Source organism: Drosophila navojoa, chromosome 5, assembly GCF_054131105.1.
Source record: "Drosophila navojoa isolate 15081-1374.11 chromosome 5, UAZ_NAV_1.0, whole genome shotgun sequence".
NCBI lineage: Eukaryota > Metazoa > Arthropoda > Insecta > Diptera > Drosophilidae > Drosophila > Drosophila navojoa.
Genome location: NC_142893.1, coordinates 7790605 through 7807815, shown reverse-complemented (window position 1 = coordinate 7807815; position 17211 = coordinate 7790605). Strand labels below are relative to the sequence as shown.

Genomic DNA, 17211 nt, shown 5'->3' with positions numbered 1-17211 from the left:
CATTCAGTTGCCTGCGTTTCCATTTAATCCAACAGAAAAATTAAAAAAAAAAAAGAAATTAAATAATATTTCATTTTAAATTTGCATTTGATTTCATTTCAAATATTTTGTTTTCTTTTGCTGCATGTTTTATGTTGTAAGCTTTATTATTTTATTCTTTAAACCTTTATAAATATACATAAATGTATAAAAAATATATATCACAGACAGCAAAGATATATAAATTTCATATGAAAAAGTTCAAGTAGAAATAAAAAATGACAAAAAAAAATATTAAAAAAAAAAATTATAAAAAAAATACAAAAAAATATATAAAAAAATTATTAAAAAATCAGCAAATTATTACACATACACACCTATATAATTAATTAATTAATTGCAAGTACAGTACCACAAAATCGAGCATTGGAGCAACAAATGTCGGATAATTGATATCAGCTAACAACCAAACAACATCTATTGTTTTAACAAGTTTTATCCATTGTTTGTGATAAAAAGCAATAAAATGTTATCCAAGAGTGGACTGTCAAAAAAAAAAACAAACAAAAAACCCCGAAATTTTTAATGCTCTAATTGAATTTGTATTTTGTTTATGAAAGCATTTCAGTTGTTGTAAATATGAAATGTATATGATTTCTCTTTGGTTGGATTAATTGTACAAATGTGATTTAGCTATCAAAAGTTGTTCAGAAAACTAGGAATAGAAGATTATTAGGGTATATGGTTTATAGTTAATGAATTCAGGGTATACTAGGAATAAGACCTAATACGAGTTACAAAAATGTCTATTTGCTCAGAGTAATACTACTTCTGATTTTTGAATGATGAGTTTAAACTATATAGTATATCTAAATATGAATATGAATATCTTATATATATTTCATTATTTAAAATACCATATCGCTCGTTTCCTAGAGATTGTAAATTCTCCAAGTTTCTCTGATTGAAGCTGAGCGTAGAAAAACGTACATAATTTAAATAGAGATGTTATCGATTATCAAATATCAACTTTATAGTACTCTGGCAACCCTGTTGGCATGGGGAAGTACTCAAAATTGTAGTTTTTAGTGCATTGAAAAAATTCGATTAAAATTTCTTTTAGATGTGTTGGCAAAATTTTTAGACATGAAATACTTGGCAGGAATACTAATACTACTGTTTGCTGTGATGGGTAAGGCATAGCTATATAGATGATATTTACAGTAGCTTGAAATATCTAGTTGAAACAGGTGTTCAAGCCGATTGCCCAATAAGCCAATACATGGTGGAGAACACGAATCGCATATTCACCTATCGTGATGACAGAGGAGCTCTCCAGCTCTTGCGTGCACAGCCGGTGCCCAGTGGACTGAAGCTGTATATGTTCTGCAATGAGCAGGATGTGCTGGAGACCGAATGCCAGGATAATGGCAGCTTTTCGGTGGCCTTGCCAATGAGCTGCAGTTCGCCAATGAAGACGACTGTGATGAAAGATGGACGCAACTCTGACTGTCCGCAAACCTTGTACATAGTGGGCTATAAGTTGGAGGGACAACAACTGGAGCTGTATCGCTCCTGCTACGATGGGCACAATGGACGTGCTCTGTACTCCCAGAGCGATGTCTACTTCAAGAAGTACTGTAAGGCATAGACTAAATTGTTTTAGACTAAGGTGGACTCTATAAGTAGAGTAGAGCAGTTTATATAGAATATGTAGTATGGTAGAGGTAGAGTAGTGTAGAGTACGTGGAATACCCCTACTTTAACTATGACTGTAAGGCATTAGCTAAATTGTTTTAGACTAAGGTAGACTCTATAAGTAGAGTAGAACAGTTTATATAGAATATGTAGTATGGTAGAGATAGAGTAGTGTAGAGTACGTGGAATACCCCTACTCTAACTGTGATCTATTCTACATATCTATATACAATACATATTATTAGTTGCCAAACGACCCTGGGTGGACTTCGATACGGATCAGATAGTGAAGCCCATTGAGGCCGCTGCCTATATGAAGCATCGGATGTACGATGAATTTCAGCTTGTGTTTGGCAAGAAGCAACAGTATTTGCCCAGCGCCAGAGAATTGGTCATCAATCGCGGCCATTTGGTGCCCTCGGCTGATTTTCTCTTTTGTGATCAGATGGCCAGCACCTTTCGCTACATCAATGTGGTGCCGCAGTTCAAGAGCATCAACGACGGCAATTGGGAGAAAATTGAGCGTTGGCTACGCGATCAGGTGACCGTGCAGCAGCCATTTCGCATTCGGACTGGCGGCATCGACATTCTCAGGCTGCAGGACGAAAATGGCAACGAGCGCAGCGCCTGCTTGGCCAACGACAAGCTGCCGGTGCCCAAGTGGATCTATAAGGTGGTGCGAGACACCCAGGGCAATGGACTCTATGCGTTCCTCTCCTACAACAACATATTCGAGCGACAGCGTCCACCAGTTCTATCCACCTGTCAATCTGTCGCATGTCCTTTCACTCTGCCTGACAATCCAAATGCGGGATTCATTTATTGCTGCAATCCAACGAATTTTCCCTACTGAGGTGAATTGATTTTTTTTATGTATTTATTACTATTTCTTGACATCATTTTCCACCTCTTAAATTTCTGCAAGAGTTATTCTTCTTTAAACTTCATTTAAAATTTTCAATTAAAATTGCTTAAGCCCTATTAGAGCCCATCGGCAATGCGTTTGTAAATAATTTAGTATATTTACTTAACGGTCCTGAGCTTATTAGACAACAGTAAACGATTAGCGGGCAAACACTGCTCAAAAAAGTAGACATGAAAATGGTCTAAAAAAATAAAATATATATAAATATAAATAATATAATATATAATACAAATATATTTTTTTACCTAGACTTTCATTGACTCTTAACAAGCTTAAAATTAATAATAATTAAAAAAATGTGATACCTAATGTGTAATAACAAATGTAATTTTTCAAATTTCACAAAGTTCATAAAGAATATAAAATTATAGTTTTAATATACTTGAACATATTATAAAAAAAAGTTTATTTAAAAATAACTAATAAATATTTATAAATATGCTAATTTGCTATAAAAATTAGTTGAAATAGATAAAATGAAACGTGATTGAAATTTTAAAATGATAAAAAATTTAACACAATGAAACAAAAGTAGAATATAAAAAATAGAATATAAAAAAAATAAATCAAATCAAGTAAGAACTTGCACATAAAATAATATAAAATTATTAAAGAAAATTTATTAACTTTTCTAAAAAGGCTTGATAAAATTATAAAATGCAAAATAAATTTAAAAATATATAAAATGCTTTCAATCTTGCATATTATATATTTTAAAATTTATTTTGCAATTTATAGATAGATTATAAATAGAAAAAAAAAAAACAAATAAAATAAAAATATATTTCGATGCGATGATAGTTTAATAAATATTTGTGTGATAAATATTAAATTATTAAATATTTATTTACACAATTTTTATTTATTTGTTGTATTAAAAATGCATATTTAGTTTTTATTTTATATGATCAATATTTGTATTTTTTTTTTTTTTTATATATATATATTTATTTTCTATTACTACAGTTACTTACAGTTGCGCCATTTAAGCATTAAATGTTTGCCACCAATTAGCTAGCATTAATGCGTTTTTAATTGCTCATCAAAATCCCTTTATAAGGCTCAGCCCATCTCGGGCGCTGCAATAGTTGTTGAATAAGTGCTCCATAAAATGGAGTTGAATTTCGATAGTTCCGTGAGCTCGTTCTATTCGATCCAGCAGCGTATCATGCACTATTCTTCGCTGTATCCGCAGGAGCTACCCTGGAAACGCTGGCTGCATACGGCAAATTTTATTTTGATATTTGGTTTCTTTATAATGGTGCTCAATCTGCTGTTGCTGATGTATATTGTGATCAATATTGGCGACATGAATGAGGTGATCAAAGGTTTCTTTCTGCTGGCCACCTGCGTTGCCTGCGCCCTGAAGGTAAAGTGCTCGAAAATATAATCATAAGCAATTTCTAATACCCTGTAAACGAATATTTTTTAGATATTGTCGCTTAAGTTCAATATTCTAGAGCTAGATCGACTCTTCGCCCATATGCATGATGCTGAATTTAAGCCTCTCAGCCTCGAGGAGCAACGCATCTTTCTCAACGCCCGTCAGCTCAGTCGCACCACGCGCAATTCCTATAGCACCGTCTCGCTCTGCTCTCTGGTAACCATGCTGCTAACTCAGTACGCCATCGATAATACCCAACTGCCGTTGGCCACCTATGATCCGTTTCATGGGGAGCGTGGCTCGTTTGGCTTCCGCTTTATGTATGTTTATCACTGTTGCGCTCTGTCCTCGGCCTGCTTTCTGAACATCACCTTCGATTCGCTGTGCTGCTCCATATTCATATTTATCCGAGGCCAATTGGATATCTTTGCCTTGCGTCTGCAATCCATTGGAAAGGGCCTCCAGTCAGAGATGGCCACGGATGCTGAAATGCTGCTGCAGCTGAAGCGTTGCATTCACTATCACAAGAAAATCGTTGAGCTAACAGCCGATATGGAGGCCATTGTCTATAAGCCCATTTCGGGTCAGATATTTTGCTCTGTGCTGGTCCTAACCGCCAATTTCTATTCCATGTCACAGGTGAGTGAGGAGAGGGCGAAACTTCAAAAGATATTAAAATTAAATATTTTCTAAGGAAACTTTTACTAATAGGTGTTTTTATTTAAATAATTTTTTTTGTTCTAAAAATTTATAAAAATTGTTAAGCAATTTATTTTAAACATATTATTATTTTTATTAAAAAAAAAGTAGGTTGTTTTTTATTCGATATTAATTTTTTTTATATGCGAGTCTTTGTTATCTTATTAATATACAAAATTACATATAGAATAAGTAAAACCTAAATATAAAAATTACTATTAATACAAAATAAATATATTGATTATGAATAAAAATATTAAACTTTAAAATAAACATTTTAAAAATATATAATAATAATAATAATAATACTAATAATAATAATAATAATAAAAATAATAATAATAATAATAAAAATAATAATAATAATAATAATTTTAAAATTCATGATAAATTAATTATGAAAACTCTTTACTGGAATTTTTTTTGTTCTTTTGCAATAATTGTTTGACCATATGCAAAATATATAAAATTAAATAAATAATGAATATATGTATAATATTAAAAATATTATTATGATATAACAATTAGAAATAATATCAATTTCAAAATATTTTTTATAGATTTTCATTTTAATATTCAATTTATTTTTTGCTTTTCTTTATATATATTTACATAAAAAGTTAACTGACGAGACGCTGTTGCTGCTCAAGATGTTGATCTATCAGAACTGCATGCTCACACAGATCTTTATAATCTGCTACTTTGCGGGGTGAGTTAATCCGCTGTCATACCACCCACATATATAAATTTATAATATGCATATATCTTATACGATTTAGTGAGATTACCGAGCGCAGTTATGGCCTGCCCCACGACCTATACAAATCCAATTGGGTTGGCGCGCATCGCACGAACCAGCGGCTGCTGCTGATGCTGATGCAGCGCCTGGACCTGCCCCTGCGAATCAAAACATTGAACAGCAGCCATTCCTTCGACCTGATGCTCTTTAGTTCGGTAAGCTGTGCGAAATTTTTTCAGTGTAAATTATGGCATACGTATAATGAGCGGCTCATTAAAGCTCATTACCTCAAATGTCCTTGACTCGGCGAGCCTTTATAAAGGCTCTGCAGCTGGGATTATGGCCAAAGTTCTTTTTTATGGCCTGCCAACTGATGTCGGAACATCATGAAATCACGTCAACTTTCTATAAATATCAAGTATGGTATTTCAATTTTCTGGGCGTGTGGCAAGTGCCGAGGCATGCCACACGCTGGCAGCGCTGCTTGCATCAACTGCGCTTCTGCCTCATCCTCAGCATTGTGGCCATCATGCTGCTCTTCTTTGCGATACGCGTGCTGGCCAACATCGACCAATTGAATGTCATTCTGCAAGTATTCTTCATGTTTGCCACCGAGGTGTCGTGCATGTCCAAGCTGCTGAGCATCAAGCTTAGGAATCGTAATCATGCCCGGCTCATTGAGGCAATGCATTCGTCGTGCTTTCGTCCCGGCTCCAAGAAGGAAGCGTTGATATTTCGCCGCGGCGCCGAGCGTTCCATCAAGTTGCGGAATTTCTATGCGTGCACATCGCTGTTGGCCGCCAGCCTGATCCTGGTCATGCAGTGGTTCGTCGACAACAATGCTCTGCCCCTGTCCATGTACGAGCCGTGCGATCTGCTCAGCTCCGGCTGCTACTATGGCCTCTATTTCTATCAGGTGATGTCGCTGATGCCTACCTGCTGGCTGAACATTGCCTTTGACTCGATCGCTCCTTCGTTGCTCTACTTTCTGGAGACACAACTGGCCATGTTGGCCTCCCATTTGGAGAGCTTGGGCACGGCCGAAACAGACGAGGATAATCTGAGAATAGCTCGGGAGCTGCGCAATTGTTGCGTTCACTATGCTCACATTTTTCAGCTTAAGGATCTCGTCGATGGCTTCATTAAGGTGCCAGGCTCGGTGCAGATGCTCTGCTCCGTTCTGGTGCTCGTCTCCAATTTCTATGCCATTTCGATTAGGACGAAGGAAACTGCTTTTATGATCATGATGGCATCGTATCAGTTTGTTATGTTGCTGCAAATCTTCATTATTTGCTATTCGGCCGATGAGATGAGCTATCGGAGTGCAGTGCTATCCCATTCACTATATAGCGCCGATTGGACCACTTGGAACAGGAGTAATCGGAAATTGGCTTTGCTAATGATGTTGCGCTTTAATGAGCCGCTGCATATGCATACATTGAATCACTCTCAGTGCTTCAATTCTACTACTTTTTCATCCGTACGATTAGTCGAACATATAAATTTAATGTTTTAACGTTAATTTTCTCTTTGCAGATTGTGAATTGCTCCTACAGCTATTTCGCTTTGCTCAAGCGTGTGAACAGTTAAGCTTGCCGCCAATCTTTGAATTTTAAACACTTATCGATAAGCGATAAGTTGACGATACTCTTGATATTCATTGCTATTATAGTTTTTACGTTCATTTTTAGCACGTTTTTGTAGCAGCACAATAAATGCACTAAAATATACCGATGTACTTAATTTGGTTGCGATAGGTGCGATAGTTGGGCTATCGTTTTGCAGCACTAAGCATTTTCATATCGTTCAGCTGACGCTCGTTTCTGTAGTCTAGCGTGTGGATTGCTATGTGTGAAAAGTTAAAATGTCGGAAAATCCAAAAGCAAACAACGAAAATGGACCTAGCTGCCTGCATTGCAGCGTGCACAGTTCAAAGCAGCAATATCAAGAAATTTTTGATGAAGTGGGCGTCGAAATCGAGCTCGCTGATCTTCTGGCAAAATATTTCCAAATCGTTGTCAAGCCCGATGCCCATAAATCGCAATTGCTGTGCCAAGAATGTGTAAACACGCTAATACGCTTCTTTGACATAGACGAGCTGCAGCGGCAGCAGGATGCCGCCAATGCAGAAAAAAAGACTGCCAAGCCGCAGGAGGATTTACCACCAAGTGCTACTAAAAAGGTAGAGAAATCCGCTAAAAAGGTGACGCCGACGTCGCCAAAGACAAAGAGCGTTGCTTCTCCAGTCAAGAATTTGCCAAAACCCGAAGCAACTTCTCCAATTGCCGTGGCTACAACTGCAGCAAAAGCCTCTAATAAAATCTTAACAGTTCTGCCCAATCGTTTGCCCGATAAGCCCAAGGAGATTGTTACACGAAGTGCCAAAACCAAGGCTGGCGCGGCAGATCAGGAACAAATCAGCGCGCTTATACGTGACATTCTGGATGATGAAGAGCCGCAGGCCGATGATAAATTGACCGAGGCAGCACCCACAGTTGGGCAGCTGGAAAAGCAAACTGGCAAAAAGCAGAGACAGCAGGAGACAGTGGAAGAGCAGCTGGGACAGCTGGAGGAAGAGGACAACAATGATGAGCTGGAGTTTCTGCTGGAGCAAGATGGTGAGTAGAGGAACCCACAGGCTTCCAGGGGTTCATTAACTATCCACATTCCCATTAGTTAATACTCTTAATTTGCAGATAACTCCTCCGATGCGGACGTGCGCCATTTCAAAGTTGAGCGCAAGGTCAAACGCGCCGCTTCACGTTCCTTGTCCCAATCGCAGTCGCAAAATGAAAGTCAAAGCGAGGATGAATCATTTAAAGTGGAGCCCTTTAATTTTGTTTTAATTAAAGAATGTAAGCACCTTAAATTCATATAAAGAGACCATCTAATAAGTCGACTCTCTTTTCCCAGCTGACAACATTGGCGATCTGCATGAATATCTATCGACCGTGGTCAAGACCTGCTTTGAGACCTTGCAATTCGATTGGGCCACTGTCTGCCGTCATTGTTCGCTGAAATGCAGCAAATATGAAACTCTGCTCAGTCACATGCAGAAAAGTCATGAGCTGGCCGATGAGCGCTACAGTTGTCCCATTGAAGGCTGCACGGCGGAGGTGCAAGGACGCAAATATCTGGCCATGCATCTGGTGGTGCTGCATGCACCTGTGGCAGAGTAAGCCCATAGCTTGAAAATGCAAAAAGTAATACATTTATTGATTGTTTCTCTCTCTCTCTCTCTCTCTGTCTCTCTTTTAGAATCCCAATTTATGGCAAGTGTCCCGAGTGTAATATGACCTTCTCCAATATATTGCAATATAATAAACACTCTTGCGCACACGTCATTAAAAAGCGTCGAGGCATGCGCTTATACTGTGAGATGTGTGGCCTGGAGTTTCCCTCGTGGAAGCGGTACGTATAGGTCTTCTTAATTTTGACTCTTTGCTAAGTAATTTTCCTTGCCTTGCAGCTTTAATTTCCACAATCAATTTCATTTGGAGCGTCACAGACCGCGCGCTTGCTTCGTTTGCAATTTCGCAGACAACAACATCGATGAGCTCTTCCGCCATTTGTATTATGCCCACGAACCGGAGGGCACACTCTTTTGTGATCTGTAAGGCTTGGTCTCAATTAGTTTATATTGCCTGCTTCTATATATGTTTTACCTTTTAGTTGTGATCGCAACTTTCGTGATGCTGCCGTCTTTATGGAGCACAACAAATCGCATGCGAATGTCAGCAGCACCACCTACAGCTGCTCGGAGTGCAGCGCCAACTTTGAGACACGAGGACGTCTCAACGGTCATCTGGTGGGTGCTATAGGCTAAAAGAACTAAAATATTGTTATACGTAGGCCTTAACTAGCTAAATTTAAAATTTATATTCAACTAATTCGATTTATACTTTCTGCCCCCAGCGCTCCGTTCATGGCAGCGTCATCAGCTGCGAGCTGTGCAGCCGCGAGTTTGCCACAGAGGCGACCTACAATCTGCATATGAAGACGCATTTGATCATCGAGCGTCAGGTGCACGTGTGCAGCGGCTGTGGACTGCTCAGCGATAGTAAAGTGAAGCTGCAGGTAAGCCCAGCTATAAATATATGTATTACAACAGCTAATCCTGTATATTGATTTGCTTGACAGGCTCATGTGGAGGCGGAGGAATCGGCCTGCATTGGCTTGGAGACCTATGCGGAACTGTTGCGCAATGCCTACGTCTGTGAATATTGCTCGGCATACTTTAAGCAGAAGAGCGATCTGCGTGCGCATCGCGATTCGGGCGTGCATAAAGACGGACTCTTCATATGCCATCCGTGTGACAAGGCCTTTTCCGACATGAAACTCTATCGCCATCATTTGCGCAACTTTCAGCAACAGCGCTCAGATGTATTGCATCGCAAGCTAGAGATATGCATCTACTATATGTGCGATTATGAGGTGAGACCTGGGTGTATTTTAGAATAATATATAATATATTATTGAATGCATGTGACTGCAGGATTGCGCTGAGGCCTACATTAACTGGAACTCGCTGTACACACACAAGCGACGCTCGCACGATGCCATTGCGAGAAATGAGCCGCTGGTCAAGGAGAACGAATGGATCTGCCAGTTCTGCCATAAGCAATATAGATCCAAAATGTCGCTTTCGGTGCATGTGGCGCGAAGTCATAATAATAGTAAGTGTTCGCTATTCCAATTTAAGTTCTCACTAATTTGTTGATCATTTCCAGATAATGTCGTTTGTCCTCTGTGCAAGGCCTCCTATAAGGATAACGATGCTCTGACTAAACATCACGCCTACTGGCATGAGCCCATGGAATGCAGTTTGTGCCTGAAAGTGGTTAAAAATCGTCGCAATTACGACACCCACATGAATGTGGTGCATTCGAATAATAAACGCTACTCGTGCAGCGTCTGCCAGAAGGGCTTCTATCATAAGAGCGAAATGGAGGCGCATCAGCGGGTGAGTCGATGAAATTGAGTTTTATGCACTTTGATTTATTTATTAAGTATGCATATATATATGAAATGAGAGGGAATTTGTTGGGCAAGTGGTACATGATTGACGAATGTATTTATTTTGTCGGCAAGGATTTTTTATATGGCTTGGTTCTGCTATTGAGATGGTTAACTGGTGAACTGATAAGGCCAAGAGCTTATACCAGATGCTAACTTTGATAAATTTATAATCATAGCTTTTATAAATTATTTTATAAAGTTAAATATTGTTAAAGCCTTGTTCAGCCTCTTTAAGGCAAGATTCTTGGTAGGTCTTTGGAATGAGAAAGGGCGGCTCGCTTATTTTACTACTTTTTTTTAACAGCATATTTCACTTTCCTTAAAAGTTTAGTGTCTAAAAGAGCTTGTCAATTGTTTCGCTTATGTTAGGGCGTTCTGGTAATGGTCTAAATATCCAGCAGTGGGCATCAAACCAGAATCACGGAAAGCCATAAATAAAATCCAAATAGCTAAAATCAACTAAATTAAATGAAGCAGACAGGAATAGAGGCCAAGGATAGCTACCTTTTAATGGAGCAGCAGAAGTTAGAGTCCACAACAAATAATAATAAAGGAGCAGCAGACAGGAGATCCAGAATGCAGTCAACATTTGATGGAGTTCCAAAAGGAACCGCAAAGAGCCATACCCGAGCAGAGCCATGCCCATAAGAGCGTCAATTTAAAGGCCCCCCCCTTCAAATACTTACCAGTCTATTAATCGCCACGCCTATTCCCATCCGCAGCTGCATAACCAATCGTATAGCTGCGACCAGTGCAGCTTCGTCACACGGAACAAGAAGTCGCTGTCGGTGCATGTGCTGGGCCAGCATTTCAAGCGTTTTGCCTTCGAGTGCAAGGCGTGCAACAAACGGTTCGGACGTCGCCAGGGCCTATCGAATCACATGCAGCGTGTGCATGGCTCACGTTATACGTGTCGCGACTTCTATGATGGTGGATGCAGCAAATCGTTTAGCTCGACGACGCAACTGAAGTTGCATGTGCGTAAGGTGCACAATGGCAGCATTTTCCTAGAGGATGATACAATGAAGGGTGACGAACTGGATGAGCTGGAGGAGCAGGAGCACGAGCAGGAGCAGCAGCAGGAGCAGGAGCAGGAGCAGCAGCAAGAGGAACAGGAGGAGGAGGAGCAGGAGCAGGAGCTGGAGCAGGAGGAGGAGCAGAAGAAAGTAAACAGCGATGGTCCGTCGTCTTCGAAGAAACGCTGCATACGCATCAATGCGAATACGCAAATCGAGTTTATTGGCAACTCAATGGAGACTAAGGAAACGGAGCTGTTTGAGGAGTTGCACGAGCCCAAGTCGAATAAGAGGCAGAGGCAAAAATAATAGAAGACCACATAAGCAATAGCAAAAGAATAAGTACACAATATGATTTGATTGTTTGCTTTGTTTTTTAATTTTTTTTTTCGGTTCTTTATTCTTTCGTTATTATTATTCGCTAAAGCAGTTGTTAAACTTTTGATTTATCAATTGATTTTAGTTGTGTCGTTTCTCAATTTTGAACACAAATCATGTCGAATCATGTCAGTAAAATGGACACATACACATGCTCATGTATGCAATATTATAATATTAGATAACTAGCTTTGTATTTTCGATTCTACAATCACGCTTCTCTTTACTCATTCATTCGCACACATTTCATACTCTCCACTATTATTTACATGCCTGATTTCTTCACTTCTTCTTTCACATCATTTCTCAGGCATACTTTCGGTTTTTCATCGCATCCCTTAGATATTAGGTATATCTAATTTTCTTTCAACATCTTTCGCTTGCATCTCTCATCTCATTTTGAACACTTTTATCGCAGTAAGCTAGAGTTTATTGAAAATGTTTTGGTATGCTGACGCTTTTCTATACCCTACACAGCTCAAGCTCATAATAAATTCTACAAATTTCTAAAAATTAGTTAGGAAAAAAAAAAACAATTGTACAAACAACAAACTGATGTGTGGCTAAAAATGTCATTTTACAGGATATCTGCGAGTCTTGTTATATTTATATATATATATATATATATATTGTATTTTATATTATGTATGTACATTTACGGCAGCAAATTTGATTTATTAAAGCGTTTTGCAGTTTTGGTCATTACAACTTTTCTCTTATTCTTCTTGATCGAATAAATAAAATCAAATCAAATTTTTGTGTGAATGTTTTTTTGTTTTTCTCCTTTTCTTTTGATTCCTTTTATGATACTCTAGAAGTTGGTACAGCGTCGCTGCCTTTGGAGCAGCCGACGATCTTAACAATAAGCATTTATTATATATATCATATATATCATATCATATCATATCGACTAATTTCAATTGCATTTTTAACTAGCCAGAATCTGGCGGAAGCAAATTTGATTTATTAAGCGTTGTAGTTTGGTCATTTAAACTTTGTAGATTAAGTGCTGAGCTTACCTGAAAGAGATGAAATGATTAATTACAGATTTATATATGTATGCGTAGATATGATTTCACATCTCGCTACTCACTGGGCTAATGGGTGTTATAACAATGGCGGTGCGCGTGGCGCACTGTAGGAGCGCCGTGTCCTCAGTGGACTCATCACAGTCACCATCCGCATCGACATCGACATCGGCGCCAATGTCGCTATCAATTTCCCACGATGGAAAATGCTCCATTTCGCCCTCACAATTCAGATCCTCCTCCTCGAAGTCCTCATACTCATCAATGAGTATAACTAAAGATATATACATATTATAGATTTACAATATTTTCTATTGGAAAATTACGAAAGTTTTGGATGATATTTAGAAATTGGTTTCAGTTTTTGTCTCTAAAAATAAAAGTTTCTGTTTAGAATTTATCAAATGATATGGTGCTTTATTGAGGACAAAAAAAAAAAACGTAGAAATGTGGGAAATGATTCTTTGGTGCATTGTTTTGTTTTGATGGCAAATTTTTGGCTCATAGTTCAGGCACGGCCTGGCTTACTTGAACTATCTGGCGGCGTTGGCTTCGCACTGGAATCCAAAGATTGTGCGCCCTCATCTGGCATATTGATGCGCTGCTCGTGTTTGCTATATGGCTCCGATGTGGATCTATGCAGGCTAAATAATAAAATAAAAAATAAATAATCTTGTTGAAATATTTTTTTTTTTTTAGATTTTTAAATTATTTGTAAATGCTCTTGTAGAGATTTTATTTTATTTATTTTTTATTTTATTTTATTTTTTTTTTTTAAATCTCTTAAATCATATTTTAGATATAATTTATTTTTTTTTTTAATGTATTTATAATTTATGGAGTATTTTGGTATATAGATATATTATCTTAGTATATTAGCTCCAATAGTAGAAAATTTCTACTTTTTCATAATATATTTTTTCTGTTTTAATCCTTGTATCATCTGCAGGAGCATTTAAAATTGAACTTCCCAGAACATTTCCCTTCCACTCACCTTAAAGTAACGCGTTTTTTAGTTCTATTCTCTAAATCAGTCATAAATACATCATTGTGCTGTTGCTGCTCAGGCGGTAGCTGATATGAGTTAAGCACGGAAGACTAGAATTATATGTCTATAGATCTTAGCGAATCGAACGAATGGAGAGAGCTGTGAAATACCTTTGTATTGGTCGCTGTATGCTGTGTGTGAGGCATGGGTGTTTGTGTGGCAATTGCATCTGTAGCGGTTGTCAGCGTCTGTGTGGAGGTGAGCGCCGTCTCATTGCCATCGAGATGATCGAGAGCGGAGGCATCCGAGCTGCCAGTCGGCGTCGTCACCAGCTCGGGATGTACGCTGAGCGTAGCCGTTCGCTTCCATACATCGATCATGTTCTGGTTGTGTGTGTGATGTGACAAGCTGTGACTGTGACTAGGGCTAATGGAATGTATTTTGGGTTTGGGATTGGCTGGCAACGGAAGCGCTAAGAATCTATCACGATCCTCCATATAGGCCTTGATCAGTATATCGAGTTTCTCCTCAATGTCCACGACCTGGTATGAGAATTGATTGTTGAGAAATGCAAGAGTTCAGTTTTTTTTTAGAGTTTTATTTGTTTTACCTGTCGCTCGACTTTAACCACACGCGAGGCTAAGCTGATTTTTGAAGCATAGACATCCTTGGCCTTGGAGCCTTGTTTGCCCAGGATCTGATCCAGACTGTGGAAGGATATGGGAATATGGGAAATTAATATAAATAGTATACTTAAATAATATAATTGAGGGCAGTTATGTGGATGTGATCTAAGATTAAGTGAAAAATAGGAGAATTCGGGAAATTAATGGGAAATTAATATAAATAGTATATATATAATATAATTGAGGGCAGTTATGTGGATGTGATCTAAGATAAAGTGAAAAATAAGCTAGTATATATATATTTTTTTGTATATTTATATATTATATTTATATATTAAATATACGCACCGCAAATGCAGCATTTTGACGCGACCCAATAGATCCACATGACCTGCAAACAGTTGAGGAGAGATTTACATACATAAATACATATATATAAATATAGAAAATTAAATAGTTTATAAGCTAAGCTAACCCGCTGCATACTGTTCCATAACGTCCTTGACGTCGTACGGTTTCAGGGCCTCCTTAAACTTGCGCCGCGCCACAAAATACTTGAGCTGCCAAAGGAAATCGAAAAGTGAAAAATCCAACATCTATGCCCTATTATTATAGGGTATACTCACCTTGCGTATGAATCGTATGGCGATCTTGTGCCGATTTGTTAGCTGCGTGCAGCGCGGCTCCTCATCCTCATCTGGGGGCAATTTATGAATCAGAGAGATTGACTTGTGCGTTAGGTTTTGGTTGCTTGCTTCGCGCGCATGTTTAAGCGGCAATTTATTTGGTTTGGTTTTCATATATATTTATGTTTTTGATTTTTGTTTTACATTCAATCAAGTCAATCCAACAACACACAATTAACACATACAAGTAGCGTTATACACACACATATGTATTTATAGAGATATGCATATAGAGCAGTTAATATAGAACGTACAATAAGTATACAGATATTAGGTTAGTTACATTTATATCAAATCACAATATTATTATAGGGTATTTAAGTGTTTATGCTTGTTTGGTATTTTTTGGTATTTTCTGGTATTTTGTTGGTATTTTTGGTATATTTGGGTATTTAGTTTAGGAGAAAGCGTTGGAGTAAAGCAAGCGTTGTGTGTGTCTGTGGCCATGTAGCGTTAGGTGAGCGAACAGAGTTGTTAAGGTGTTGTGGGAGTCCAGCAATGGCTAAGACTCCCTATATACATATATATATGTATGATACGTATACTACTACAAAGAGGCTAACAAAATGCATTTGATCTAATTTACTACGACAGTGTCTAGAGAGAGACAGAGATAGAGAGAGACAAAGAGAGAGAGAGCGCATGCTAAACCAAATCCTAGCCATTTACATAATATACACTGCCTTCGGGAGGGGCATAACGAGTCTAGCTGAAACTTAGGCAAGCTGTTGTTGTTGTTGTTGTTCTTGTTTTACTTTTTATTTTCATCAATTTTTGTTTTTTTGTTCACGCACTTGCCACATTGAATGCCCGCTCGCCGCCCGGCGCCAGAATATGCGATGCCGCCGCAAAGAAACGGCCCGTGCGACCGCGACTTGTGCTGGGGCTGGCATTGGGCGGTTGGTTAGCATGCTGTGTGTCGTTCAGGCTGGTTTTCGACGGCTCGGCGGTCATGTGGCCCGCCTCCAGGTCCTGGGCGGGCGTGATGCGCGGATTGCGCAGCGAGAAGGTGGAGCCAAAGAAATCGCCGTGCAGAAAGCCGCAAAGGACAACGGGTATGGTTAGCATATTGGAGCTGGCCGCAACGGCCTTGGATGGCTCCGCACTGGACTCTAGATTGCCCAGACTGGCGCTGCGTATGCAATTTTCCAGCTGTGCGGGCTTGGGCGTGGGCGTGGTCGCGGTCGTGGTCGTGGTCGTGGCTGTTGCAGCGTGTAAGTGTGTGGGTGATTGAGTATATTAGTGTGTGTGTGTGTGTGTGTGTGAGAAAGCGCATTAGTTTCAGCTGTTCTTGGACCCTCCAGACCTTAATCACTGCTTAAATCTCTTGTATTTTTTTATAAAAACAAAATAACAAAACCAATCAAAAAGAACATTAAACTCAAATTCAAATTCAAATTCAATTTAAGATGCAACCACAACATTGACACAACCACAACACTCAATATAGGGTTATATATAAAATATATAATTTTTTTTGTTTTGTTTTTTTTTTTTTTTAGATATATGTATATCTCAGGTGTATTTGGTATTTTGGAACCTGGGCAGGACCTTGTAGACTTACCGTCTGAATTTTTTATATTTTTTAAGCAAGTTGTTTCAGCAACTGAATCTTCGCTAAAACTTGGATTCATGGATTTGCCATTTTGTACTACCTCTGAAAATGTCAAACCAGATGTTAAAGTTGTTTTTTTGATTTTAGTTTTATGCTGTTTGTTTTTTTTCTTAAATAATTTTGGATATTTTATTTTTTGTGCCAATCAAGTCAAATTAATGTTTCAATCAATCAATTAATCAATCAATGCAGAGACACGGTAGTCTATATGGGTCGCACATTACGGTTACAAAAAAGGTTTTTCAAATCAACACACACCAAAAACTTACAAAGAAATTTTTGTTTGTTTTTTTTTTTTCACATTTCAACTTTTAACATTCTTAAAAAAATATTTCTTAAAATTATTATTTTATTTATAATTTTTTTTTAGTTCTTTTGGCGAGTGCGCAGCATAAAAAACATTCAGCAAAAATACACTAAGAGAAAATATA

At 38.2% G+C, this 17211-nt stretch overlaps 5 protein-coding genes across 21 annotated transcripts in view; 4 read left to right on the top strand and 1 right to left on the bottom strand.

Annotated features, from left to right (window-relative positions):
• Positions 1-26: 26 nt before the first annotated feature.
• On the top strand, positions 27-5515 carry LOC108653735 (salivary endonuclease). Its single transcript, XM_018104475.3, has 5 exons — positions 27-1171; positions 1230-1619; positions 1923-2531; positions 5306-5394; positions 5465-5515. Exons 1-3 carry the CDS (start codon positions 1126-1128, stop codon positions 2528-2530), a joined length of 1044 nt encoding a protein of 347 aa, XP_017959964.1. The 5' UTR covers positions 27-1125; the 3' UTR covers position 2531; positions 5306-5394; positions 5465-5515.
• On the top strand, positions 3611-5701 carry LOC149091002 (odorant receptor 46a-like). The gene is made up of 5 exons (XM_089262085.1): positions 3611-3971; positions 4035-4625; positions 5306-5394; positions 5465-5646; positions 5691-5701. Exons 1-5 carry the CDS (start codon positions 3714-3716, stop codon positions 5699-5701), a joined length of 1131 nt encoding a protein of 376 aa, XP_089118211.1. The 5' UTR covers positions 3611-3713.
• On the top strand, positions 5670-7167 carry Or46a (Odorant receptor 46a). Its single transcript, XM_089261990.1, has 2 exons — positions 5670-6904; positions 6961-7167. The coding sequence occupies exons 1-2, from the start codon at positions 5717-5719 to the stop codon at positions 7012-7014; spliced, it is 1242 nt and encodes a 413-aa protein (XP_089118116.1). The 5' UTR covers positions 5670-5716; the 3' UTR covers positions 7015-7167.
• A 31-nt stretch (positions 7168-7198) lies between these two features.
• Positions 7199-12373, top strand: LOC108652720 (uncharacterized). The gene is made up of 11 exons (XM_089261985.1): positions 7199-8042; positions 8121-8279; positions 8338-8599; positions 8683-8835; positions 8894-9037; positions 9097-9232; positions 9340-9501; positions 9565-9858; positions 9920-10100; positions 10155-10387; positions 11166-12373. Exons 1-11 carry the CDS (start codon positions 7289-7291, stop codon positions 11766-11768), a joined length of 3081 nt encoding a protein of 1026 aa, XP_089118111.1. The 5' UTR covers positions 7199-7288; the 3' UTR covers positions 11769-12373.
• The window catches only part of KCNQ (KCNQ potassium channel), a 62138-nt gene continuing 57138 nt past the window's right edge, over positions 12212-17211 (bottom strand). For 6 of the 17 annotated variants that reach the window (XM_018104448.3, XM_018104450.3, XM_018104444.3 and 3 more), the window contains 11 exons: positions 16730-16822; positions 15960-16367; positions 15106-15233; positions 14955-15039; positions 14828-14870; positions 14464-14560; positions 14024-14395; positions 13860-13963; positions 13394-13509; positions 12931-13139; positions 12212-12856 (listed from right to left, as the gene is read on the bottom strand). In XM_018104448.3, the coding sequence (XP_017959937.1) occupies positions 12770-12856; positions 12931-13139; positions 13394-13509; positions 13860-13963; positions 14024-14395; positions 14464-14560; positions 14828-14870; positions 14955-15039; positions 15106-15233; positions 15960-16367; positions 16730-16822 (1742 nt within the window). In that variant the 3' untranslated portion in view covers positions 12212-12769. The remainder of the gene's footprint in view (positions 12857-12930; positions 13140-13393; positions 13510-13859; positions 13964-14023; positions 14396-14463; positions 14561-14827; positions 14871-14954; positions 15040-15105; positions 15234-15959; positions 16368-16729; positions 16823-17211) is intronic. The other 11 variants (XM_018104453.3, XM_018104455.3, XM_018104454.3 and 8 more) reach the window with 8 other exon arrangements.